The sequence below is a fragment of the Mustela nivalis genome (assembly GCF_964662115.1).
Source record: "Mustela nivalis genome assembly, chromosome: 8".
Taxonomy (NCBI): Eukaryota; Metazoa; Chordata; class Mammalia; order Carnivora; family Mustelidae; genus Mustela; species Mustela nivalis.
This window is the reverse complement of record NC_139027.1, coordinates 85,130,925-85,157,831: the sequence shown is the minus strand read 5'-3', so window position 1 is coordinate 85,157,831 and position 26,907 is coordinate 85,130,925. Positions and strand designations below refer to the sequence as shown.

The following is a 26,907-nucleotide window of genomic DNA, read 5'->3' as shown; positions in this document are numbered from 1 at the left end:
TAGTGAGCCCCTCAAGTTTGTTCTTGGGTTGTTGGCACATGGAAAAGTTCTTGTGTTCTGCAGAGATGCTCGTAAAATCATTTCAGTAAGTACAATGCTTTACTATAATTATGTATTTTATAAATATAAAGTGGAACCATATATCCCTTCACATATATTACATTTAATTATAGTCTTGTTAAGTGTTAAGAACGATTTATGGGAGAGGAGAAGCTGGAATTTGAGAAACCTTGGTCTTTTAAATTTTTTTTTTTAATTTTATTTATTTATTTGACCAGAGGGAGATAGAGATTACAAGCAGACAGAGAGGCAGGCAGAGAGAGAGGAGGAAGCAGGCTCCCCACTGAGCAGAGAGCCCGATGCGGGGCTCGATCCCAGGACCCTGGGATCATGACCTGAGCCGAAGGCAGAGGATTAACCCACTGAGCCACCCAGGCGCCCCGAGACCTTGGTCTTTTAATTTATTTTTTTTTTCCATGTAAAACACCATCCTTAGTGAATATGAGAGGTAAGAGCAGCGTGTCACTCTGGAACTTGGGAGAATGGACTGTCCCACACTGATAGATATCTCCCCATGTGTAAATGTTTACCTTGGTCTTTCTGGAACAATCTTGAGCATCATAAGTATTCATCGTTGAGAATGCATATGAACCTGATGAACACAGACTTTTCCATACTCCTAGATCCTGAAGTCCACCCTCAGAGTGAAGATTACTGGGGCCACGTGAATCCAATAGGACCCCGAGCCTGCTACGATGAAGGGAAGCGCGTTGCTGAGACCATGTGCTATGCCTACATGAAGCAGGTATTGAACTGGGTTCTGGGGGTTTGGGGTGTAGATGCGCGGAACGCCTGTTCCATCAAACTCAGAGCGGCCATATGGCAATGAAATGCCGTGATTAAGTCCGCCTGACACTGGTGACTGGGGAAGCTTAGTTTCCCACTTTTGTAAATGAGTAGTGTTGTCAACAGCTTTTCCTGTGTATGTCCTTTTTAAAAAACAATCTCCCAGTGGAGATAAATGTTTCAGTTAGGAGTACTGTTGCATGGCTCTGAAGGTACATTTCTCTATTGCCTGCTTGCCCACCAGCAGTAAATGCTTCTGTTTTCCTGAAGCCTCCAAATCAGTGAACTTTATTATTGTTATTATTATTTTTACTTTTTTTGGACTTATTTAATAGATATAAAAATGAATTTGTGATTTCTTTAATTTGAATCTTTCTTTAATTTGAATCTTTCTAGGGATTATTTATAGTTATTTACTACTGTTTCCTGATTTCTTAATTGTATATTGCCACACCGGGGGGGCTTCTTTCATGGATGATGTCATGTTGCGGATCTGCTCACCCACATGCTGTAGCAGAAGGAGCCCACAAGACTGAGAGGTGGAGTGTCAGGCACCCTGGCTCTGCCTCCGTGTGCCTTGGACCTGTGACCCCTCTGTCACAGCACTGTGACTGCAGGCGAGGGCCCAGACTAGCCTGTCTTTTTTTTTCGGTCACCGTCCCTGAGCTTGGACCAGCTTTTGGATACCCTCATGGACGTGCCCTCTGGTTGGGGGAAGGAGGGGCATGGGGTCAAATCATTGCAGACTGGAGTCAGCTGGTGTGGCCTGTGCTCCTAGAACCTGGAGATTTGGATGTCTGTCCCTGGGAGCAGCATTCTGAGGCCGAGGGTCCCGCGTGCAGGCGAGCTCAGATTCAGACAGCCCTGTGTTTTGCATGACGGAAGAGGCATGTCAATGTGTCTGCCACTGAGAGTCCCTGAGCGTCTTTTTTTTTTTTTCTCAGAAGAGAGTTGTTGGGAGCTTTTTTCCTCATATTTTTAATGAAATACCAACATTAGAGACACAGGATACTGTGCCAGTGGAGGTGTTTATTTATTCTGTCTTCTCTCTTAGCCAGAGGAAACACTAATTGCTTTCTAAGCTACTTTGGGCCACCGGCTTGTTATTATCTATTTATTTTAAGAGGCATAAATGAGCTCTGGAAAGGACATTGCTTTATCAGTCTTGAGCCCAGAATACTTGATGCCACAGTTGGGGAAGGTCTCTGAGATGTGGAGATCAGCCTTTGGATATGTTGGTGCTTGAGAAAACTAACCTGAAGGCTTGAAGGGGGCACGTGTTGCATTTTACTACAGAATAGGTTTGAAGACTGTTGTGCTTCTCAACTGTGTACTTGTGCTTTCAGTCTTGTGGTATTTCTTAGTTTTTATATAGGGTAAAGCTGGTGGGCAAATAGGACATTTTAATTGATCTCTTAGGGGGTTTTTTTGGTTTGTTTTTTGTTTTTTTAAGATTTTATTTATTTATTTGACAGAGAGAGATCACAAGTAGACAGAGAGGCAGGCAGAGAGAGAGAAAGGGAAGCAGGCTCCCTGCTGAGCATAGAGCCCAATGCGGGACTCAATCCCAGGACTCTGAGATCAGCAGCTTAACCCACTGAGCCACCCAGGTGCCCGATCTCTTAGTTTTTATTTAAAGAGTCTAGTGAGTCTCTGGAGAACACCTCCTTCCTCAGGGTAGGTGCTCACGGTAATCATAGTATTTAGTAATAGTAGAGCCAACATTTATTGAGCACTGACTGTATGCCAAGAACTGTGCTACACACCCGGGCACTAGCCAGGGTGCTTTTTTCAAACACAGACCAGCGCTGCATCTGCACACGTCAGCTGGCTCATTAGCTCAGGAATATAGCATCTCGAAAAATCTGGATCTGTCGGCATTTACCTTTCTGCCCACAGAGGTCTTGGGAGGTTAATGGCAGAGGCAGCATTGGCCGGAAAACTATAAAGTCATGTTCCCATTAGAAGCTCCTGTGTATACAGTTGGTGTGTGCCTATGTGTCCCTGATAAGAGTGCCGACACAAGGGTGTCCCTGCATAGCAGGGGCTGTCCTTGGGAAGGACAGTCACTCCCCGGACTACTGCCTCTGCTGTGGAATGTCTGGCATGTGCTTCACATACAGGAGGCCCGAACAGACGACTGTTGCGTGGATGGGAGAGTCAGAGGGTGGTCAAGTCAGTATTGGGTTCTTCCTGGGACACTGAGGGCTCTGAATGTGGGAGAAGTGCATGGATGGTCCTAGGTCTGAGAAAGCCTTGGGGAAGCAGGGCTCTGTGCTTTTTGAGGAGCTTGGGGTCTAGGCTGATAGCACCTGGTATCTGTAGATCCATCCAGTCTCATCACACTGCTCAGCACACCTGCCCAGGGACTCGTGTCTGCCTGGGGGAGTGTTCTGGTCACTGCTGTCCGGAAATATCACCTGTCCCTCATGTTGAGTTGGTACTTCTGACCTGATGTGATGCAGTAGCACTGTTCCTGCTCCTTCGACATGGCCATTAGGTCAGGGAGGGACCAGATCATTTCTAGTTCTGGTGGTGGCCCAGCAGACAGGTGGAGGTTATGTCTCTGTGGGGACAACATGGTCAAGGGTGGTGGGCTGGGACAGAGGTCACTGGGACCTTGCCTGAATCACAGCTCTAAAGAGGTCTGTGAGGAAGGCGCAGCACGGGCTTCCCACTGTCCCTCCCCTAGTATTTGTGTTACAAATACTATGCTCCCTTATAGGGAAAGCCCTGGGTCCAAGACCAGGCCCCTTTGGGATCCTCTCTCTGTCTTAGGCTGGATCCTTGGTGAGGAGGTGGAAAGAAACATGGCTGCATTTCCTGTGGTTGAGAGGTGTTTGCGTTCCTGCTCTGTGGCAGGAACAGACAGTAAGAAAACACACATGCGTAGGAAGGAAGAGAAGTTGTTACCCATAATCCTATCTGGAGATGAAAATAAGGACAAAACAAAGGAAAATAAACACCACCCTGTGAAGATTGTGAGAATGTAAACATTTACATCATTAAAACAAATCTTTTACTCAGGATTTTGTCTTAGCTGTCAGAAAGAGTGGGTCGAGCACCTCCTGCCCACATGGGGTTGGCCCTCTGGGAGTGACCTAGCCTTAGGGTGATAAGGGTTGGCCTTCTGGGTGTGGCCTGGTCTTGGGGGGTCAGGGTTGGCCCTTTGGGTGTGGCTTGGTCTTGGGGAGTCTGTGTCGGCCCTTTGAGTGTGGCTTGGTGTTGGGGAGTCAATGTCGGCCCTTTGGGTGTGGCCTGGTTAGGGGGTGGTCAGGGTTGGCCTCTTTGGGAATGGCCTGGTCTGTGGCAAATCAGACCCTCTTTGGGGTTCCCACCGGAAAGTGCCTGATTTTCAGAACTCTAACCTTGCTTCTCTCATTTTAGTGGATGTAGCTCTTCTGGACTCTGAGCGCTCAGCAGGGTGCCCTGCAGTCTGGAGGCTGTGCCGTGCTGGGCTGCAGTGGGTGCTGCAGAGGACCCGGACCCTGTGGGCGAGGAGTGCCCATGGGGTACTGGCCTCTGTTAGGGCTCAGCCTATAGGGCAAATCTGTTGAACCTCACCTCATTCTCATGACCCCTTTAAGGTGGTGGGTGGGTCGCCCATTTTATAGATGGGAAAGTAGCTGCAAAACTTGTGTTGAGCTCCTCGGCTAGTAAGTGCAGTTTGAACCCCCACCTGGCTACCTAGCTGCCAGTGGCCCTGGTGGGGCATTGCAGGTGAGGAAGCTTGGTTCAGCTAGAGAAGATGCAGCTGCAAGTCCAAGGACATTGGTGCTCCTCTGAAGGACTGTGGGCAGTGAGGACACCCAGAGCCAGTGTCCACACAGGTTTACTCAGAAATTGCCAGCTGCTTCTTAGAACAGTGTGGGTAGCTAGCGGGGAGCGGTGTTGTGACGTGCTCTGTTCATAATTAGAATATTCAGCCTTTAGGGATAGCAGGATAGATTCAAGGCTTTGGGTGTACAATTTAGGCTGTGTGTCTGGAAACAAATGAAAAAAAAAAAAAAAAAAAAAAAAAGAATGACCAGCGAGAATGGGAAACCATCAACCTTTGCATATTTTTAATTAGTTATTTTAATAACTTTAGCTCTTTTTTATACATGACACATCTTTCGTAAGTGTAAGTTGTCACTTCATTGTGAAGACTGCATATGGTATGCGGTTTTTATCTTACTCTGAATAAATGCAGTGTATAAGGTTTGAGAATGTAGTCAAGAAAAGAGGTATGAACGATCTTTTTCTAAAGATTTTAAAGATCTGTTTCTAAAGAACTTTTCTGAAGATCTAAAGGAAGATTTTCCCTTTTCCAAAGGATTCTCGGAATTCTGAGTTCATTTTCATGTATGGAAATACCCTAATGTATTTGAAAACTGGATTTCCCAGAAAAATCTGTCCCAAATACACGTTTCCAAACACGTCCTTCACAGAAAGAGAAGGTCCCGTGAGTCTTCCAGGGAATGGAATGAGACGGAACCAAAGAGGATTGTCACCTTTACAAAAATACGTGAAAAGCGAAGCTAGTGTTCAAAGTTTGTTTTGCAGTGAGCTGTTACCAAGGTGGTGACACCCTGTGCCGCATCCCCGGGAGCCCCACTCAGCATCGTGCCCGGTGTCAGAGCTCTGATCTGCGTGTCTGTGAGCATCTGAGCATAATCTGGACTGATGCTGTTCATGTTAGCAAGATGTGTCTGTAGTATCAGAAAAGCCCTAAGAGAGGCTATTCTGGGGGTCTGGGAAAGCTCAAAATTTTTTCCATAGAAGCTGATGGTGATTGCTTCTTTATATATCATTTCTGCTTCTGAAGGGTTTCATAGGAACGTGTGACTTTCGGATACCAAGAGAAACCTGTCCTTTGAACTTGTCAGGGAGCAATTAAAGTGCACTTTCTCTGTGCCCTTGGGTGCAGCACTTGTATAAATGTGGGGACTTGTCTGCCTGCTGTGTTCGGTGGTTGGTGTGCATGTGAGCTCCTGGCCCTGCATGAGTAGGACTGTCTGGGATCTGTGGCCCACCCACGGGGATGGGTCTGCAAAACAAGCCACCCTTCATAAAACTGTAGACTAGCAGAGCAGAAAGCCAGAAAACTCAGAAATCATCTACTTTGGGGGTCTCAAGGGTTTTGTTTTATCTTCCAGCATCAGAATACTTTTTAAAAAAATTTTTATTTATTTGACAGAGTGAGAGCACAAGTGGGCAGAGAGGCAGGCAGAGAGAGAGAGGGGGAAGCAGGCTCCCTACTGAGCCCAATGCGGGGCTCGATCCCAGGACCTTGAGATCATGACCTGAGCTGAAGGCAGTAATTTAACCTACTGAGATACCCAGGTGCTCCTGGCATCAGAATACTTTGAAAAAATTAAATAATTGGTATGTTTATTTTAGTTCAAAAAATAGATATTCAACAAGCAGCTCTCCAGTCAAATGTTTGAAGGTGGTAGTCACCTGTTGGGGTGACGTTCCAGAGTCTCCTTGTTTGCCAGTTCTGCCGCTTGCTCACTGAGCACCTGCCCTCCACGCCTAGAAACTGGTAGAGTAGTACTTGACCTCTCTTGGCCCTGGTGTGAGTGTTGGCCTAGCCTGCCATGTGGCGAACACTCTGGACTGATTGTTAAGACCCAACCAGGGTTGTTGAGGGAGATTGCCAGATGGACACATAACTGCTGTCCCCTGACCTGGTATGGCCTTGTCCCTGTGCCACCACCGAGAGTGAATTACAGCTTTTTAGCACCTTGGAGAATCATGCTCAGCAAGATTGCTCTGTGTTCTGTAGTGGCCTCTGTCCTTTCCCCAGGGAGGGAGCAGATCCCATTAGGATGCATTTAGGAGAGGCCATGTGGGAATTACATGGTTCGGTGTTCACGGTCTCATTTGCGATGTGTGCCTTTGTCCCAGTGCTTGGGGAAGATTATGGAAGCATCACCAAGTTAGTCCTGTTGGACCTGGGAGTGCTTTTGGTTATTTCTCTGACCCCATCCCTGCCTTAGGTATCCCCTTCAGGGCAGGCTGCCCACACCACAGAGGGGGTGACAGTACTTGCTCCCTCCCGACGCGAGGCCCCTGCGTTCCATTTTCCTGCACCTGCCATAGTGAAGACAGGGACTGGGATCATTCTGTGTGGCCCAGTGGCTTGAGACAGTGCTGGCCAAGGAGTGAAAGCGAGCTTTTGAGGGTAGCCCATTGGATCCTTGCTGGCGACATTTCTGTCCTCTGGAGAGGTCTGTGGAGGGAGGAGTCTTTGTTCCAAACATCACTGTGTCTCTTGGGTTACTGTCGGCTGATCAGTCAGGCCTGCCTACCGAACCCCTCCCCGTTTCTGGGCACTAGAAATAGGGAAGGAGACCTTCCGATGGCAGCTCACCCAGCTTCAGTTGTATAATATTGTAGCCTATAATATTGTAGCCTCTCAGGAGCATTATAATGCAGTGCTGGGAGGCATCAGCAAAAATATAGCCGTCTGGTTTCTAGAAGTGAGCTAACTGTATGCTAGATCCATGCTTCCCGACCGTTTCAGATCTCGGTGCCCGTAAAAACTGCTCGTGTTTGTCTAGTAACTGGGGCAGAGATGAGGCTTCTGGGGGCAGAGGTGGCCAGCGGGTGCCTCCAACCACACGGAGGCCGCATGGGTCCTTGAGACACGTACCTTGTCACCTCTCACTCATTACACCGGTGGAAGAGTCTGTGCTTAGTCAGCCCTGTTCATTGAGGGTCCTTTAGACCCCAGCCTGTGCCAGACCTGAAGCGATAGAATTAGAAAACTTTCTGGATGAGTAGAGACAACAGTAGCAACCACTGCTTCTCACTACAAGGCCCGTGCCAAGGGTTAGGCAGGGACTGGCTTTTTGTGAGCCCCTGTGATGGGAGTACCACTCCTTTCCCAAGTGCAGTACGGTGGAGCTAGGGGAAGTGGGGCTGGAGAGCACACGAGCCCCTGGGCCTCACCCTGCCATCCTGCCTGCCCTCGACACCTGGAAAATGCACATCCGTAGTCTGATGGGTGAAACAGATCAGACACATGGATGCTGTGAAAGTCCACCAGTTTGGAGTGTGATAAAAACTTGAGTGTGTAAACTTTTGGTTCATAAAGAAGCAGACTGAAATTAACAATTGCATGAGAGAATTTCAAGAAGGCTTTGGGGGTTTAAAAAGCCTACTTTTTTTATTACATATTTTGAAATATACTTTTCCTGATACGAAAGTAATGCATATTTATTGTAACAAAAAAAGATATAAAAAACACGTAGAAGAAAATAGATACCTATAATCCAACCACGTAGAGACAGCTGCTCTCAATGTTGGCACCCATCTCTCCGGGCCTCGTAGCCAGTAGCCTGTAGGGGGCGCTGCATTGTCTTTAGTTTTTCACTAAAACAAGTCTGTTTCCCATTGGAACAGATTGGGGGTGTAGGGCAGTGTTCCTCTTTAAGAATGCGTGCATGTCCCTCCTTTTCCAGGACGAAGACCTTGCTTGTTTTTCATTGCCATTTAAAATCACTGTTGACTGGTAAACTTGGGCAAAATACCACATGAAGAAGATTATAAAAGAGTATGCAAGGCATGGTCCTATTTGGGAAATAGATATTTATTTACTGGGGAAAAAGTGTTCAGCAAACATTTCTTTCCCTTGTACTGTTTGCTGCCTCTCAGGTTCTCTGCTGGTGGCTGGATGGGCGTGGAATCGGGGACACATTCGAGTTTGGTATAACTCTGTGCCGTACTCAGATTTGTTAGTGAACGTGTTGTATAGACACAGCCAGAAAGCCTCTCTCATCTGGGAGTGAAAAGCAGGGCATTTTCAGACTTATTTACGGTCCAGGTGCTGGAAACACGAGGTGAAATGAATGCATCCCACACCCTCCTCTCCTGTTCCAGGAAGGCGTTGAAGTGCGCGTGGCCAGGATCTTCAACACCTTTGGGCCACGCATGCACATGAACGATGGCCGGGTCGTCAGCAACTTCATCCTGCAGGCGCTGCAGGGAGAGCCGCTTACGGTAGGTGCCAGCCTCAGAGTACGGGTAGAGGGGTGTGGGGTCGGTGGGGTAGAGAAAGAGTTGGCCGTCTGCCAGCAAGCGACAAAGGAGCAGTGCCTCTTGGTTTGGGCAGTTACTTTCCTGAGGTTGCCCATTTGCCTTGGGTCCATCCCACTTCCCTTAGTGACAAGGAGGAAGGCACAGGGCTGGAATCCAGAAGAGGAGCAACGGAGCCCTGGTGGCCTTGCTAGTGTGTGGGCTGCAGCCTGGCACATGCAGACCAGGCCTCATCGTGCGTCTGCTCACACCAGCCTGCTGGCAAAGACCTTTCCAGATGTTCCCCTGGCCCATGAGCTGCAGCCAGGGCCAGGTGTATCCTCAGTAACCCCTCAGGTTGCTGAGAAGTGAGGTGTCAGGGGCAGGGTTTGGTGGTTTTCTTGGTGATGCCCAGAAGCATGCCCTCTGCTGGTCACAGTCAACCTCGGAGCCTTCTGGAGCCCAGGTTCTGGACCTTGATAGTCTAGGGTCAGTGGTTCAGGTACATTGGGGTGGGCAGCCCATTCCACACACGTCCCCACCATCCCCTGTCCCCTCCTCGGGGAGGAGTGGCCCCCTCCTGCTCTACGAAGGGTTTGCTGATTCAGTTTGGTTGGTTTTCTGTGGTTTTGCGCATTCTGGGTGCTCTCTTCCTCTCCACCTCCAGCTCCTCTGTTCTCTCGCTTTTCTCGTTCCTCCTCCTCCCGTCTGCCTCCGCGTCCTCTTGCAGCCCTCTGGGCTCTGTGTCCTCTTGGGCTTAGTGTTGGGCTGGCATCCATATACTTGTTCCCATCTTGTTACTCTAAAAACCGCAGGAGGGTTTGCTCATCAGCTGAGGGGATTCCAAAGGCGAAAGTTAGAGCTCTGCGTCCATATGCATCCGCCTGTCTGTCTCTCTGTAGAGTAAGTTTACTCTTTTCTGTTCAGTGATGTTCACGTCCATTAATTCACTTTGATTAGTGCTCACAGCAGATGTGTGGGGCCCGGGTTCTGTTATTAGCCCATTGTTTAGATGGGGAGACTGGAGCACAGAGGCTGGAGGAGTCACCCAAGCTCATGTGGCCAGACGGTGGCCGCCGGTGGCCGCTTTTGATCACAGTTCTCCGTGGTGCTCCTTTCTTCTTGGGTGGGTTAGCTACCCCGAGGCCAATTCACAACAAAAAGCTTAGCCTGTTACAATATGGTCTGCCCCCTGCCACACCCCAAGGTTAAGACACACGCTCTAGGTGACCTTTGCCAAACACGTTGCAGGAGAGAGGTGAATCCGAACCCCACCTCACTGTGCCAGTGCCGTGCCCCTCTCTCCACTCCCCCTACCAGCTGCTAGCCTCAGGGCCTGCAGATGGCCATGCCATGATCACCCTTCTCACACCACATACTGCTGCAGTGGTATATAGCCTGGTGGTCTTGCCCTAAGAAGATCCAGGATCCGGCCCTGTCCACCTCTTCTCCCGTTTCCTCCAGGCCTCACTGCCATGAGCCCCCAGTTTATTGCCCCAGCCTCCTAGCCCCTCATTCCCCCTGTCGGGGGCTCTCCACCCAGCAGCCAGGGGAGCCTCTGAAGAAAAGTACCAGCTCTGGGGGGCTTTCCCCTTTGCTGGGAGCATGATTCACGGGCCTCCCTGTGCACCCCAGACTTGCCCCTGCTGCTCTGTAAGCTCAGCACCCTGCTCCCACTGTCCCAGGAGCATGCGTTTTCCAGGCATCCCCCTGTTCAGTCATCCTCTCATTAGGGGAGCACTGGCCATTCTGTACGTGATGATGTCCAGTCACCACTCTACTCCTCCTAACCATGCCTTCTGTTGTTTTCCACTTCTCAGCGCCTGAAATACTATTTTCCCAGCCCCCAATCCCTCTCTTTGAAATCACGAACTGGTTTCATTCATGGCTGTGTCCCCAGCTGCCAGGAGGGTCCCTGGCACCCAGGCAGCAGTGATAAATGCTGGTCAAGCTGAGGATTGGGTCTATAGTGGCCGCTGGCCTTTTTGAGGAGCACAAGTGCTCTGGGGCTTCTTCTGGAAGCAGTGGTCGTAGTGTGACTGCAAGGCGAAGCTGCCCCCCTCATCCATGTCCCCTTCTGCCTGCTGTTTGGGTCCCAAGCGTTTCTGCAGCCCAGCTGCTTGGTGGAGAATTCCTCACCCTCAGGGACGCTCCCGGAGCTTTCTTAGCCACTGCCCTCACTAACTCTCCTCAACCAGAGCTGCTTTGTTTGCAGGGCAAACTGGTAAAAGCCTTCTGAGGCTTCTTGACTGCCTGCCTCCTGGGCAGCAGCCAGGGCCCCGGGGTCAGGTGGGCCCGCCCAAGAAAGCACCCATTGTGGGCAGCAGGTGATAACTCATGTGTTGTCGCCTCGTTGCCGGGGACCAAGGAGCCGGGTGGCTGGTACTGTGCAGGGCCGCAGCTAGTCCAAAACATGCCGCATTTCATCTTCTCTAGGCGCCTCTGGTGGCAGGAGTCCTCAGGGAGGCCTTTCAGAAATGTGTGGTCCCTCTTGTCACACAGAATTCCGTGTCCCCTCAGTGTTTTGATGAAGCCGCTCACCCTTCATCCTTTGCTGTCCCATTGAGATGGCATCACTTTCTGTCAGACGGCTCTGTGGAGAAGTTCTGAAGGAGGGGGCCATGTGTCGTGACTCTCAGTCCAGCCCCACTTCGGGAACACTTGGTTTAATTTAGCAAGGGAGGAGAATAGGGAGGTCCATCCATCCTTTCCTGCTCTGTTTCCAGCATGTTCTTTCCAAGCCTAAAGACCTCTATCATGGCCCCTCAGTGTCGCACCTTTCCTTTTCCAAGGGGGGTTACTGTCATCACTTGCCTTCCAGCTGCTTTTTCCTGAAGCCCTTTGTTATTTTACCTCAGGGCAGATTTCATTCTTTGGGCCTGTCCCCGCATCTTGAGTCACAGAGGTCTGTCAGGGTCACTCCGGAAGGATTTTGCTGAGTCCTGCAAGTCACACACAGAAGCTATATACTTGAGCTTGAGCACACAGAAGCTCAGAAAATACTGTGTTCTCATTTACAAGGTCTAGAAAATAGATGGTACGGTTCAGGGCGAACTAGCTCATTAAGTATATTTTGAAGAGACGGGAGTTCACCATTCAGTCAAAGCCCTCGTGCATGGGTACCCGTGTGAGCATTATGGTTTAATTCTGTCTCATCACCTTATCGTGACTTATTCCAGTTTGCAGATGAGAGAGAACAACTTGATTGAGGTGAATTTTTCCAGATGTGATAGAATTGGGGTTTGAGTCATGGTCTGTATCTTTTAAAAAAGCCTTGCTGTATTTTCTAGAGGGAGATTTTGGAGAAACCATACTTTTTAGACCAAAGTCTACATCTTATTTACCCTTTGTATCTGCATTGTGGTATTGGAAGTGATCCCTAACTTTGGGCCGTCATTCATGGAGGCACTTGAGGCCCAGCTGTGGGGATGGGGTTGGCATAGTGCTCCCCATGCTGACCTACAGTACTCCCCATGCCTCCCCGCCCCTTCCTCCCTCCATGTTCCCTATGCTCCCGGGGAAGCTCCCTGTGATGCTCTCTGTGCTCCCCTGTGGTGCTCCCCTGCAGTTCTCCTTGTGCCGCCTCCTGTGCAGGATATCTGCAAAAGGTGCTCCTAAGGGCCTTTAGTCCCTGGACCTGAAGGGAGCAGCCTGAGCTTCCCCTGTCGACGGCTGCCTGCAGTTCAGCTCTAGGTCCCTCAAGCCTTGTGACGATGTTGTCAGGTAGTGAGGGGTGCCTGAACACAGCCTGGCCCTCTGGACATCACTCCCCACCCACCCCGCCGCCTCCCACCCAGAAGGACGCTTGGAACAAGGCAGCTGTGTGAAACCCTCCACAAACGCCAATTAATTCAGTCTTCTGGAGTTTTTTGGGGCTTCCCAGTATAAGACTAACCCTCTGGGTCTCTGACAGTTTGTGACATTCAAGCCACTGAATGTCACCAGCATGATTCTCTTGTTCCTTTCATTGAGAAGGTGATTCTTCAGAGTCCTAACCCTGGCAGCCCTCTCACTTCCCCCTGGCTGTGGGCTCAGCCAGCACACAGCACTGAGTCATGTTCCTTCTGACACATCCGATGGGACGGAGCGCTGCCCCTGCATGTTTGTGGGCTCAGCTCCCGGGCATCATAGCTTGGAGGCCTGATGGGAGCTAACACCAAGCCTTCATTGTTGCTCTGCAAGGGCAGTGGGCTCTCTGTGAATGCTGGCAGCCCACAGCCGCAGACCCCCTGGCCAGGCATGGTGGGAAGGTGCAAAGAAAGGAGACAGAGGAGTCTGTCTTAGGAGTCCTCAGGGACCCTAAGCACACCCAGGAACGGCAGGTCCATGCCAGAAGCATAGCTCTACACCCAGACACCTGTGGGTTAAGGATGATGTACACCAGGCTGCTGATGGGTATCGCCCAGATCTGATGCTTTATAATGAGACGGAAGAATGGCTCAGTGCCAGCTTGCCATGGGCCACAGTTGACAGCTGGAGCTACAGGCGGTTCTGAAGTTATTGATGCAGGGGGTGAGGAAGAGATTCCTGAACTTGGAGTCACGGTAGGTTTTCTCTCCTGGACGCTGGGTGCTGCAGTGCTCAGAGCTCTCGTGACCTTATCTGTAACAAAGTTGTACAGAAAATAACACAGGTATCCCACCTGCAGGGCTCCTCAGGTGCAGGTGGATTTCCAGGATGATGCAGTGGTGGGCAGACCTCCCCCACCCCAATCCTCCTTCCTACTTACTGGGTCTGTGGTTTCCTTTCTGACTTACCCAAAGGTATCAGAAGGGTTAGCAAGACCAGGCAGTGGGCTTCCGGCAGAACTGCCAAGGAAGGATGAGTGTGCTTCTGAGAGGCTTGTTCACCTTTCTTCAGTGTTCCTGTGCGGAGTTTGGCTGTTGCACTTGTGTCTTGCAGACAGAAGCCTCTGTAAGTCAGTTCTTCAGCCTCTTCTTGCGGGGGGGCCTCTGCCTAAGTAGGTAAAGCCGATGCCCCTATGACATTGGTGTATATGTGAACGCTTATTAAGATAACAAAAGCAGCCTGGACTCCTGGGTGGCTCAGTCGGTTGGGCATCTCTCTTTGGTTTAGGTCATGATCCCAGGGTCCTGGGATCAAGTCCGGCATTGGGCTCCTGCTCAGTGGGGAGCCTGCTTCTCCCTCTGCTTGTGCTTGCTCTCAACCCCCCAACCCCTGTGTCAAATAAATAAAATCTTAAAAAAAAAAAAAAAATAACAAAAGTAGCCTTCCAAACCTGCTTTTAAAAAAATGAAAAAGGCAGCGGGTGCCTATGAGGCATTTTTTTCTTCCCTTTCCTGTTCCTTCCCATTTGCTTCTCCGGTCTGGTGACCTGAGCTCCTAGGGAGCCTTCTTGGAGAGCAAGGCCACTGGGGGCTGGTATGTGCTTTAGAGCTGTTGGCATCTGGCTCCTCTTTGGCATCAGGTGGCCAGTGACAGGAGGCACCAGTGTTGTTCTGTTCTAGGCATGGATTTCAGGATATTCTAGAAGGCAGTCCTTCCTCCCTGCTGCTCCCTTTCCACCAGTGCAAGCCAGCAAACAAAAATCCCCTGGCTCCTTCCTTCTCTGTAAGGGTGAAGGAGCGCCTCAAAGACCCTCTGCCTCAGTCTCTCCATTCTAAGCAAGTGGCATACACTGCAGACCCCACAAAATTGTTGTTCAGTACGTGTTTGTGGAGCGTTGGTGGTATGTGGGGTGCCTGGGGTGCAGATGAATCGGACACCGTGCCTGTCCCCAGAGTTCACCGTGGGAAGCGAGTATGAGTGACAGAGTCTGGAGGAGGGGAGGATGGCTGAGCACAGAGAACAGGGCCCTTCATTCTGGCTGGCGGAATGAGCCAGAGAAGTGCCACCAGGAGAGAACATTTAGACAAGAGGTCTGTGGAGGAAAGGACCTGAGTTCAGGCGTGGAGACGTGGCAACATACAGGGGACATAAGTGGAGCACAAGGGCCTTCCTTCCTTCCCTCACCTCGTCTCCTGTCCAGTTTCCTGGTCGTCTCAGACTCGGCTGCATGTTAGACTCATCCAGGGCTGTCCAAGTACCAAGATGCCCACCGCCTCCTCCCTAGAGATTCTGGGCTAGTCTGAGAGCCCAACTGTTCTGATGGGCAGTCAGGGTATAGGACTCAGGTTCTAGGTATTGCCTCCTGCTTGCATGTGCGTCTGTCACCCTTCTGGGCTAACATGATCCCCGCCACGTCCTAAGACCGTAACAGATGCCAACTCCTTCCACTACTGACTTGGAAGACAGACCGGAACGTGGATGCACGCACTGTCCCACTCTCGGGGCATAACTCAGAAGTATCGAGTGAATTGTGGCATCACTGGCCCTTAGGCCTCAGTTCTGAGGTCAGTCTGTGCCCCTGGAGTTTTAAGGAACCTCGTTTTCCCATGACGGTGTGGCTTTCTCTGGAGGCTTAACTGTTGCTCTCCTCCTAGGTGTATGGGTCCGGGTCGCAGACGAGGGCGTTCCAGTACGTCAGGTAAGGCAGCTGGCCTCCACACGGCTTCCGGCAGGTGGCGCAGACCAGACGGCCCACATCTGTTGGATATGTGCATTATTTTCGCATCTCTACCATGGCATGGTTAAAAGTCCATTTTAATTTTCAGGTGGGAAAGCCCTTAGGGTTCTCTGTTTAAAAGGTAAAATTTTAGGGGCTCCTGCCTGACTCAGCTGCTGGAGCATGCAGTTCTGGGTTGTGAGTCCAAGCCCCAGGTTGGGTGTAGAGATTACCTAAAATCTTTAAAAAAAAAAAAAAAAAAAAAAAATAAGGTGTACATGTAAGTCTGTGCCATTTATGACTCATGTGCTGATCTTTTACTGCCCCCTAGTGTTTCTTAGGGAAACTTGCCCAGTTTCTGAGGGCGACTTGATTCCAGATCACACCAGTTGGATAGCTGTCCTTAATATAAGCCCAGCAAACCTACAGGTGCTGAAGTCAGACCCACTTTAAAAGTGGCTTTCTGGGGCGGGGGAGATTGTCCTCATTAAGGGAAAGATAATGTAGACCGTTCTCATGTCAGATTTTATGTGGATGAGATTTTACGCGGATAAAAATAGAGTTGAGAACCTCTTCTCATAGTCACGGTGATAATTATTATCCTTTTCTCATTAACCCTCCTAAATCTCGTGTGCTTGTTGGTCAGTTCAGTTGGTGACATTTAAATTTTTTTTTAAAGATTTTATTTATTTATTTGACAGAGAGAGATCACAAGTAGGCAAAAGACAGACAGAGAGAGAGAGGAGGAAGCAGGCTCCCTGCTGAGCAGAGAGCCCGATTCGGGACTCGATCCCAGGACCCTGAGATCATGACCTGAGCCGAAGGCAGCGGCTTAACCCACTGAGCCACCCAGGCGCCCCAGTTGGTGACATTTTAAAATGCAGTTTGAGTTCTGGGAAAAGAGTTTATATAAACTATATCACTATAATCACTTGCATAGAACAAAATATTTCCCCCCATGACACTGTTACTATGAATTCTGTACAGGTTTCTGATAACCTGAATCATTGTAAAATCCAGTTCTGTGTTTTCACCTTGTAACATAAATACCCAGGAATGCCTGTCAGTTGGAAAATGCTGCTCCTGCTGTGTCCTGAGGCCACCCCAGGGTCCTGTAACCGTGAAGTGGTGCAGTGGCGGTGCACCTCTGGGCCACCTCAGCCACAGCGACCACGTAGACTTCTGTCGGATTATGCGAGAATCCAGGGGAGAAGTCTCTTTGAGAAAAAGAACTGCTAGCAAATAATAATAATAATAATTAATTAATTAAAATTTAAAGCAGCCACTGTGGATTTTTCCCCCCCAAAGTGTCATTCGTCACATTTAGTCTGAAAGAAAGCTATGAATAAACATATATCACAGTCAGTGTTTTTTCCTCCCCAGCCGTGAGTGTCTTGCCAAGCAGGACGCAAAACCCCAGGGGTAAAATAAAACTGGCACACTTTGGTGTCTGAATATCTCAAGAAGAGACTTAACCAGAAAATACCAGGATCCCTCTAGGGCTGTTTTCATTTCAAGGCACTTACCCCGGGAACCATGTGCTCCAAGACAAGGCATCAAGTCACGTTTCTGTACAGCCCCGCTCAGGGGCAAACATGCCTGCAGTGCACGCCCTGCCGTCGGGTGCTTCTAGGACGGACCAGGCTCGCACAGCTTTCCCGACTTCCTGGTTTTGTTATTCAGGACTCCACTGAGATAATGTACAGTTTTGCTAGTTTTAAGAAGCTGGGGTTTTTTAAGAAACAATTAATTTTGTAGTTAAAAGTGCACAATGTCTGAGTCTCCAGTTCCCTCACTAAGTTAACTGCTTCCAGAATCCACAGTTGCCTTGAAGTGGCATTTCCCGGCTCCTGAGGTCCTGGTGACCATACCATACGCATTCACATCTCGGCATGACTGTGTCTGATGTTTTCCTGGGCAGGTTACAGCCTCATCCCCATAACAAAGGCATGCTGTCCTTTTTTTTTTTTTTTTTTAAAGTCACTTTGTCAAAATGACACTTTTAAAGAGCTTCAGGTTAAATGGGTGTGATCTATGCAATTTTGACCTTAAAAGTTGCCATTTAGATTATATAAAAGCTGTGCCCGCCCCACCCCCATTTCCATATTAAAATGGATTGTGGATGCTGGTGAATGGCAGCTTTTAATGTCTTCTGACGAATATGCAGAGACTTGTGCTATGTGAGACATGTTGTACTAATTACTAATTACTAATACTAATTACTGCCATCGTGATGAAGTGACTTTTTTTGCCGGTTTCTAGAAAAGTCCTCTGGAGTCAGCAGTTACTCGAATCTGTGCTTGACCTATGAGACTGGAACGGACTTTAGGGATGTTCACTTAAAACACCCAATCATCAGAAACAAAAATTCAGAAAACAATTTGTTTGCCAAATATCCCATCCCACCCCACCCCCAAATTTTTTTTCTCGGACAAAAAGGAAAGCAAAAACAGGTTCTGTTTTGAAGTTGACTGTAGCAACCTGCTCCTTGCTGGTAATGGAGGAGGAGGGGAAGGTTTCAGCACAGACTGCGTTTGGATCAGCAGAACAGAGCTTTCAGAGCCTTCTGAGAAGTACGGCTGACGGAAAGCAGACGTAGAGAACAAGCTCGTGAGCAGCAGTGAGGTGTCATTTTTACGAAGTAACTTTTTTTTGACAGAGCCACACTTTAAAAGCCTCTGAAAATAAGAACCAAACCTTGGTAAGCGAACGTTTGCTTACTTCTCTTCACCTCCATGGCCCCGTCGGTCACGATTCATCTGAAACACCCAGATCGCCGTCCGTCCCGTGGCGAGGAGTCTCGGGGGGCGGCAGGGGGCTCAGGGGGGAATCGAAGGTGAGGGCGTAGGGAGCAGCGGTCCGGTTGATTTCAACACTGTGTTGTTTGGCTTTATCTGTGATTTACCAGTATGAGAATTACATACTGGAGTGCACTCATTTCAGTGGGTCAGAACTGTTGTTGTTTTTTTTTTAATCATTGCTTTTTCATATGGACCAGCTACGTGGGCTCACGTTTAAACATCAGAAGCTGTATTAACACCATCTTTTGGGGGCGTTTGTCTCTTTTATTTCTATTCTTCGGTCGTTAAAGGGTTTCAGAAATAGACGGAAGTAAAGAACTTGCCCATTTCGCTTCCATTCCCGTTTCCCGTTTAGCCATCTACACCCCACACGCTGCGAGCGAATCCCAGACCTCATATCATCACCCATGAATACCTGAGCATTCCCAACCCCGCTTATTTGCAGGATTTTGTTTTGGCATCGGCTTTCCATGTGGGGTTTGGTTCTCTTCCGGGAGGTGGCGCGGGTCTGCGGCGGGCGGTGCCTGACCCAGCCTTCCGTTCTCTTCCAGCGATCTGGTGAACGGCCTCGTGGCTCTCATGAACAGCAACGTCAGCAGCCCGGTCAACCTGGTGAGTATGGCCGCGCCTCCCACCACGACCCCCCGCCGGAACAGGGCGGAGTTTCGTGCTTTTATGAAACCATGAAGAGCCGCAGCCTTTGCTTTATTTGCATGCGTGTGTTTGCTTGCTGAATGGTAGAGGGGGAGAAACCCCAGATCCGTGTGTGCCAAAGAGTAGCACGTCTGCACAGCATGCGTGAGTGTTTATCACCATCATCCTGAAGGGCCTGGGTCTAAGCATTTGTGAAAAACCTTTGATGACAGTCTATAGACGGTTTTTGTGTGCATTCCTTTCTCTGTTGTTCAGTGTCATCTGATCTCCCTGAGAATTAAGTGAGCTTTAGATCGAGGAGGTTAAGAACGTTTCCCAGGTTCTGATCATGTCTGTAGTTCAGCCGCCTGTTCGGGGCTCCTTTGTTGCTTCTTCCTTCATGGCTTCCTAGGGCCCCAGAGTCTCCCTGTTGGAGGGATCGTAAGGTTCTTTTGCTCCATGTTTCTATGCGCTTGTATTGCTTGGTGAACGTGTGTCTCTTCAAAGGACTTTATTCTATCTCTGGCCAGTTCTCACCGGCAGGAAGCATTTCCTTACATTTAGAACTAAAATCTCGTTCTCTGTGAGCTACCCACTGGCCTTACTTCTCAGGGTGGGGGCCATTCAAGCTAGTCCAGTGCAGCCACAGTTGGGTAACTTCCCAAGGATTGGGAAGGCAGGGTCATGCCCTCTGAGTCTCCTCCTCCCCAGCTCTCGGCCAGAGTTAGTGTTCTTGTCTGGAGTCCTCTTACCCTCTCACTCCCTGTCCTCTGAAGAGCTTCACTCCATCTGATTGAGAACGTGAAGTGTCCAGTGCAGACTGCCCATCATTCTAGATGTTCTGCTCCTGCCAGTGGCCCTGACATTAGCGTATCAGGAGCCATCCCCTCCCTTTGGCAAACCTGGGAGTCAGCTTCAGGTTCTCCCAAAAACCACATCTCCGGCTTCCTACAAGGTTTTAAGGTCCACAGGGGTGGCCATGCCTGCTGATTCCTCAAAACCACTTTACTCAAAAACCTCTCTCTGTAACCAGCAATTGGAAACATGTTCTGTTGCATCCGTTTTCACTGAGTTGGGAGGGAGTTCTTAAGAAATAGGAAAGTGGAGGTGTAACTCCCTTGTCGGGCTGTTGACCGCTTCTTTGTGCACTTCTCCAGAAACATGAAATTAGAAATAGAATGAGACATGTCTTGGGCTCAGTTTCTTCCGAGCATTTACCTGGCTGTCACTGTCAAGGCCATGCCACCTTCACGTGGCTGTTGCTCCAGGCCCTTTAAAATGTGGGTGTTATCAGTGATGTCCCCCACTCCCCAAGGAGCCACAGTCTTTTCTTTAGATACTGGGTTCCTTCTTTCTTTCCAAGGGGGCCTTGACACAGGGCCCTACCAGGAAGTTGGAAGTGCAGCGTATGTGGGACACCTGTTTGTCACACTTGATGGTGGTCTCTTACGAGGGGGGAGGGGGTGGCCAGTAAGAGTAGCAGGATTGGGAAGGGAAGAGGGCAAGTGGCTGCTGTCTTGTGTGATGCAAGAAAGGAGAAAAATGGCTTTTTTTGATGTCCCCTAAGGGCATGCTCACACTATAAACCACATGGAGGCTTTCTCTCTGGCTATCAGGAGCCCTCATCTGCCGAGTGCATTTCAGTTCCTTTACTGCTCCCACGTGCAAGTTTGCAAGTCTGTTACTGCTTAAGTTGTTGACACAGTGCACCTTGAGGGAATTATATTGTCTTAGGAGGGCTCATGTTGCAGACCTAAACTTGTATGCAGAGTAACAATGCAGTTACAGTAACGTTAGATCCGGAAATTGACCTGCCTCTTGGTACACACATGTACCGTACATGTACCGTGTGTCCATATTAGAAGCTCCTGACCTAGCCGAGGGGCATTCTTGTCAACAGACACTTCGTCTAGAGGGCAAAAGCAGGACCAGACACAGTTTAGCCCTTCACTGGGTGGATCAGTCATCATCCCGATCAGGAAGTGCCCAAGGAAACGAAGAGGCAGGAGCCTCCCGATTTTCCAAGATGCCGGAGTCAGCCCGTGGGTGCTTGGAATACATGCATGTGGTTTGCGTGGCGGTCTCTGCTGTTGTGATTACACTTATAACCAGCAACCATTTCTTCCTTAGGGGAACCCGGAAGAACACACAATCCTAGAGTTTGCTCAGTTAATTAAAAGCCTTGTTGGTAAGTAAGACCAAATGAATGAAATTGGCTGCACTCACCCTATCAGCTAATAACAACCTGATTAGAAAATTTGTAATTAATACGAGCTAATTGAATTGGATAAAAAGCAGAACTTTATCAGGAATACTTAATTGTCTTCTGATTCTTTAATTAAGTAATGGAAAGATAACAATGCAGGGGTTGGGTTGTGTTCACAAGCACCTCAGCAGGTGGGGGTGGAGTGGGAGTAGATTTGTTCTAGGTGTTTGAGGTGGGACTGTGTAGATCGCACCACACAGGTGACAAGTGTTTGATTTCCAAACATCGGCAGTGATGACAATGAGATTTCGAAGAGCTAAGCGGGAGTGGTACCCAGTACCAGCTTGTGTGTTTCTGATGGAATCTGTTGGCAGTTCTTGGCAGTGCCAGCCAACATGGCCGTGACATGTTGGCAGCAGTGTAGACACTGGAGTAACCCCAGGGGCGGGCTCTGAAAGTCGTAAGAAGTTTGTGTGTTTCAGACAGCCCTCGTGTTGCACATACACGCGGGGTGAGCCCTTCGTCACGTCAGCAGGCTTACTAGAGCTCTGGGAAGTCTGGCTCTTGGGGAGGGTGCTTTGTTTTCCATGGTTGATCAAGACGTTTGATATAGGACACAACCAGATTGGAGTGTGGCTCCCTAGACTAGACTGGGGTAAGCCTGATGGAGGACGTTCTGCTTGCCCACACCCCTGCTCAGCTGAGTTGATTCTTCGGGGCTGTCCTTCCTGACTCGGAGCTGTCATCTACCAGCATGTTCTTATCAGCTCTGGACACTTGGACAGGAAGGGGGCTGGTCTTCCTCAGTCATAAATTGTGTCACCCCAGCAGCCTCCCCAAGACACTCCCTTTCCCACTCTGGGTCTACCTGTCTCATCCCAGGTAAGGCAGGGATGTGCTCAGATAACAGTTTGTCCAGGAACTAGGCTATCCAAAACCTCTACCCCTAGTGGGGAGCCGGGGCTAGCATCTTTGGCGTCACCTAGACGCTTGTTAGAAATGCAGAATCACACACCCCACCTGTGTCTTCCGGATCAGAATCTGCATCTTGATAAGATCCTCAGGCATTAATAATCACTGTGCTTCTATGAAAGGCTGAGTAGCATGCCACCCTGAACTGCAGAGGCTTACAATAGCAACTGCTGTGTTTTCTGTGGTTCTGTGCTCAGGGCTGGCCTCGCTGGGGGGTTTCTCCTTCAGGTCTTTGCTGGTGGTCCCTCACGTGGCTTCCTTCTGCTGGCCAGCAGGGTCTGGGCCCCGCTAGGATGCTGGACAAGCCAGGCTCTGTGTCCTGCTGCACGTGGTCTCTGCAGCAGGGTAGCTGGACACCTTACATGTTGGCTCAGAGCTCCCACCTGCAGGTGCAGAAAGGGTTAAGTCTTCCATAAGGCATAAGCCAGGAACTGGCCCACGGTCATTTCCTCCTGCTCTCTACTTGGTTAAACAAGATGACAAGCCACTTCCAGACCAGGGGCTCCTGCAGTGCATGACTGCCTCAGGTGTGGCTCCCTCGGGCCATCGTCATCACAGGTGACTGCACATGACATTTGCCACTTTTACTGACTTGGAGTCTGGCTCTGTGCGCATGCCTGCTGTGTTAGTTGATGATGGGTGGTCCGCCCGGGAGCCGGCAGCTAGGGAGCCCTGCCCTTTTCCTCGGGAGTGACTGCCTCTTACCCAGTTCTCTTGGGGCCAGAGGTCCAGTCCCCCATGTGACTCAGTGGCTACGTGGGAAATGCATTCTGTCCCCTCCAGGCAGTGAACAAGGCAGCCTTGTTCACTGCCTGAGGGGGTTTCACTTTGAGGATTACAGTGAAAGTCCCCACCTGGAGTGGTTTGTGCTTCACTTACCTTTCTTTTCTCTTAATGCAGGTAGTGGAAGTGAGATTCAGTTTCTCTCAGAAGCCCAGGATGACCCACAGAAAAGAAAACCAGACATCAGAAAAGCGAAGATGATGCTGGCGTGGGAGCCGGTGGTGAGTGCAGGGCCCCGTGCTGTCCCATCGACAAAGGCCCACGACAGGTCCTTGCAGACACTAGCGTGCTTGGGCAGACAGGATGCAGGGCTTTCTCCAGCCTGTTCTGTGGCTTCTCATTTTGTGTGAGGAGACACACATTCACTCATTCTGTGATGGAGACATGGGAGCCCACTGTGGAGTCTGCTTTTGTAAACTTGCACACGCACATGGCTTACTCCGTGAAAGAAGTGTCCCAGGCAATGGCCGTGTGCTCTCTGGGTCACCTTGACTGACCTGCCAGTCTCCACTTGGCCCAGGATGTCCTTGGACATGCAGGGCTGGGCGAGGTTGCTGTGGGAACCGGGGCAAGCAGGGTCACCCCAGTTCCCAGGAAGGCGGAACTCCAGGTTGGAAGGGTGAGACACCATAGGCCAGGGAGCAGTGACCCTCCATACCTTTCTGTTGCTCCTAGACTAAGTTAGACTCCTTGTGGCCTGCGGGGAAATGCACCAAGAGTAGTGTGCATCCCGCAGGTAGATAACAGGAGATACCCAGGGAAGCATAAGTTACTCAAGAGGTGGCATAAGAATTAGGCTTAAATACCATCTTAATAGGGATGAGGGGTATGTAGTCCTTTTAAAGGAGAGTAGATGATTTTTAAGAATGGTGAATGGGCCCTTAGAAGAACAGATGGGAGATGAGAGAGCCAGTGACGGTGTACCTGGTGTCCGTGTCTAGTGCCCTCCCCTGCTATGAGAGTCAGTGCTCCCTGGTCGTTGACCCCTCTGGGAGGGGACTCAGGACAGCTGAGTTTCTGTTGGGATAGCCTGTCTCTGGACTTGACAGGTCAGAGGAGTGCAGAGAGAGCCTCACCCTGCACTTGTTCAAGACCCTGACCCCAGCGTGGTCCGTATACCAAAAAGCTCCCACAGTCGTGTTTTGAGATGTTCTCTTCTGCTGCCCTCCAGAGAGCTAAATGAATGGACTCCCACAGTGTTGGGTCTTAAAGGGACTCGAGAGTTCCATTCCGATCTTTTTTTAACCTGGAACTACAGCTCTGAGGGATCTGAGGGCTACAGGATCTGTCAAATGCACTAAAAATATGGTCACGCCCAGACCATACCCAAGAACTCCCGCCACACAAAGCAGCAGCAAGTGCACGTGTTCATTTTGAGAAGGCATTTGCCATGGGTCCTTTTATAAGTAGAGGCCCCGTGTTTCAAACAACATATTTTTTGAAAAGCTAAATGCACACTCGCTATGTAGTAACTGTTGCTTTTGTCTTAGTGAAGTATGTAGGTTTTTTATTGTTCTGGAGTTTCAATGTGGAACATTCTAACACATTTAGAAGATGAGGCCTCTACCACTAGTTCTCTTCCTGCTAGTTCCAGCTCATTAGTAATTTCTGAGGGATCTTGTCCAAAGAAGCACTTAGTCATATATCCATCCTGATTCTTCTATTTGTGTCTTTTTGATGGTGCTGTTGAGGCCAATTCATATAGCAAACTGCCTGTAATTAAAATGTACAACTTGGGTAAATTTTGATGTATTTCTCTACCCATGAAACCATCACCACCATCAAGGTAACAGATAGAGCCTTCTCCCCCATCAGTTTCCGGGTGGCCCTTGGCAGTGCTCCGCTCCCGACTTTTCCCCTTGTTCTCATGGGCAGCTGTTGGGATTTCCTGTGGGCTTCCATGGTGTCGTCATAGCTTCTTCTCAGACTTGGTCTGTTAGGTCCCGTGGGAGAGTGAGGTGTGTGGGTCACACAGGTGCTTCCGAAGGCACCCTCCCTCCATCATACACTTCCTTCCGAAAGAAAAGCACACACTCGCAGGCATTCTTTTCAGGCGTTCTTTGTGGTTGATTCAAACTGGATAGACCCCAAATCAGCAAGAGGTAGTTCATGGTCTTTGGGAATGAGAGCCTGTCTTCTGTCCGTCAGGGGTGTCATTTGTCAAATCGCCCAGTGCGTTCTGAAAGCAGCTTTGGCAGGACCTTCTCCTGGCGAGCCGCGATGCCGTGTGAGCCTCCCGCGTTGCTGTGAGTGCCTCTGCTGAGGGCAGAGCACTCGTCAGCACTTCTTCCTGCGAAGCCCCGGGGATGTCTGGCGTTTCCTGCATCAGTGACCTTGTCTCCCCTTCCCCCCCTTCTCTTTAAACAGGTCCCACTGGAAGAAGGTTTAAACAAAGCCATCCACTACTTCCGTAAAGAACTCGAGTACCAGGCAAATAATCAATACATCCCCAAACCAAAGCCCGCAAGGATAAAAAAAGGACGGACACGCCATAACTGAAAACCTCACTTATCGGGACGGGAGATCCCGTTTCACACTTGATGGGATGTACTTTTTTTCTTTTTTCTTTTCCTTTTTTTTTTTTTTTTTTTTTTTTTTGTTAAAGAAAGACTTAAACAGGTGTCATGAAGAACAAACTGGAATTTCATTCAGAAGCTTGCTTTAAAGAAATGGATGTGCCTAAAAACTCCCCTCAGAAAACTGCAAATTTTGCCTTGCACTTTTTAAAATCTGTCTTTTTATGTAAAATAGGGTAGATGCATCTTTGCGTATTTTCACGTTTTTTATCTTGCTATGAGAGCATATGTCGTGACTGTCATTGACAGTTTTATTTACTGGTTTCTTTGTGAAGCTGAAAAGGAACATTAAATGGGGTGAAAAATGCCAATTTTATTTATAAAAGTGGGTACTTATAAATGAGACATTATACTATGCATAAAGACAAAAACAAACAAACAAACAAAAAATTTAGCAGGATTGTCAGGTGGGTGACACACCGGCATTTATTCTTCAGGCAGATTAAAGAATTCTGTTTGAGAGCTTTATGTTTCCTTTAATTCAGAATTTTTCCAAGATCTAGGTTTTAGTTGCAAACTTGACTTTGAAATACTTCCGTTGGTTATCACAATCAAGGATATTTGAAATCACTACTGTTGTGCTGCGTATTTGGGGCGGGGGTGGGGGGACAAAGTTAACGTATTCTTGGTTAAAAGTGGTTAAATATGCTATTTTAATAAAATATTGGAACACACTGGTAGTTTTAAAGGTTGGCTCTCTGCTTTGCTCAGTGTATTGTTGGATTGCTGAAAAAAATACTGTAGAATTTAAAGGAAAACTCCGAAAACATCCAGGCTGGTATAGGTAACTTGATGAGTGGGTGTTAAAAGCACTGCTCTGCTCCTGAGGCTGAATCTGCGTATCATCTTCACTGCTGCGTGGAGAGACTTTTCCAGTCCCACCCAGGGTTTGAATCGCTGCATGTCCTTCCCTGGCAGCACAGAGCAGATGGAGAAAAAGAAGGGCCATTTGTTATAAAATCTGTAAACGAGGCACATTGAGAGAAAACTTTGAGAGCTTTTGCTTTCATTAAGAATTCTTTCAAGCTCTTGCATTAGGATTTTCATACTCATTTTGGAATAAATGGGAGAACAATGCAGGGAGTTCAAGCCACTGCATTTTCCAAGCCAGCTGGCTCTGCACGGCAGCAACAGAGCCTGACCTGGCACCAGGAGAACCTGAGCAGTTAAACAGAATGCCTGTTTGCATAACCAGCCAGGGTAAGCCAGACTCGCCTGCCCTTCGTAATCACTTGGGGATTATTTTTTTTTTTTTTAATTGGACATGTTTTTCCTGTCAGAATTGCTGAGTCCAGGCCAAGGAAGCTGTGGTTTTGTTTTATTTGTCATGCTAAATTCCCCAGAAGATTCTGGAGCTTGGGATTGTTGCTCGATCAGACATTGTGTGAAAGAGGATTCACAGAAGGTTTCTTATTTTAATTGTCATTATTGTGTCCCCAACTGTGCGATACACCATTTACTGGGCAGAGGAGAACAGAGCTGAGAAGTTTGGGAGCGTCCAGACATCGCAGAATGAGCAGAGACCTGGAGGGAACTTTTCTAATCTTAACCTGGGCGGAGCAGTTTGGGGGTACCCAAAAG

At 49.1% G+C, this 26,907-nt stretch overlaps 1 protein-coding gene across 2 annotated transcripts in view; it reads left to right on the top strand.

Annotated features, from left to right (window-relative positions):
- UXS1 (UDP-glucuronate decarboxylase 1) overlaps positions 1-26,000 on the top strand; it is an 84,390-nt gene extending 58,390 nt beyond the window's left edge. For both annotated transcript variants that reach the window (XM_082743805.1, XM_082743806.1), the window contains exons 9-15: positions 684-805; positions 8,716-8,835; positions 15,294-15,337; positions 18,708-18,768; positions 20,920-20,977; positions 22,868-22,971; positions 25,118-26,000. In XM_082743805.1, the coding sequence (XP_082599931.1) occupies positions 684-805; positions 8,716-8,835; positions 15,294-15,337; positions 18,708-18,768; positions 20,920-20,977; positions 22,868-22,971; positions 25,118-25,249 (641 nt within the window). In that variant the 3' untranslated portion in view covers positions 25,250-26,000. The remainder of the gene's footprint in view (positions 1-683; positions 806-8,715; positions 8,836-15,293; positions 15,338-18,707; positions 18,769-20,919; positions 20,978-22,867; positions 22,972-25,117) is intronic.
- Positions 26,001-26,907: the final 907 nt, after the last annotated feature.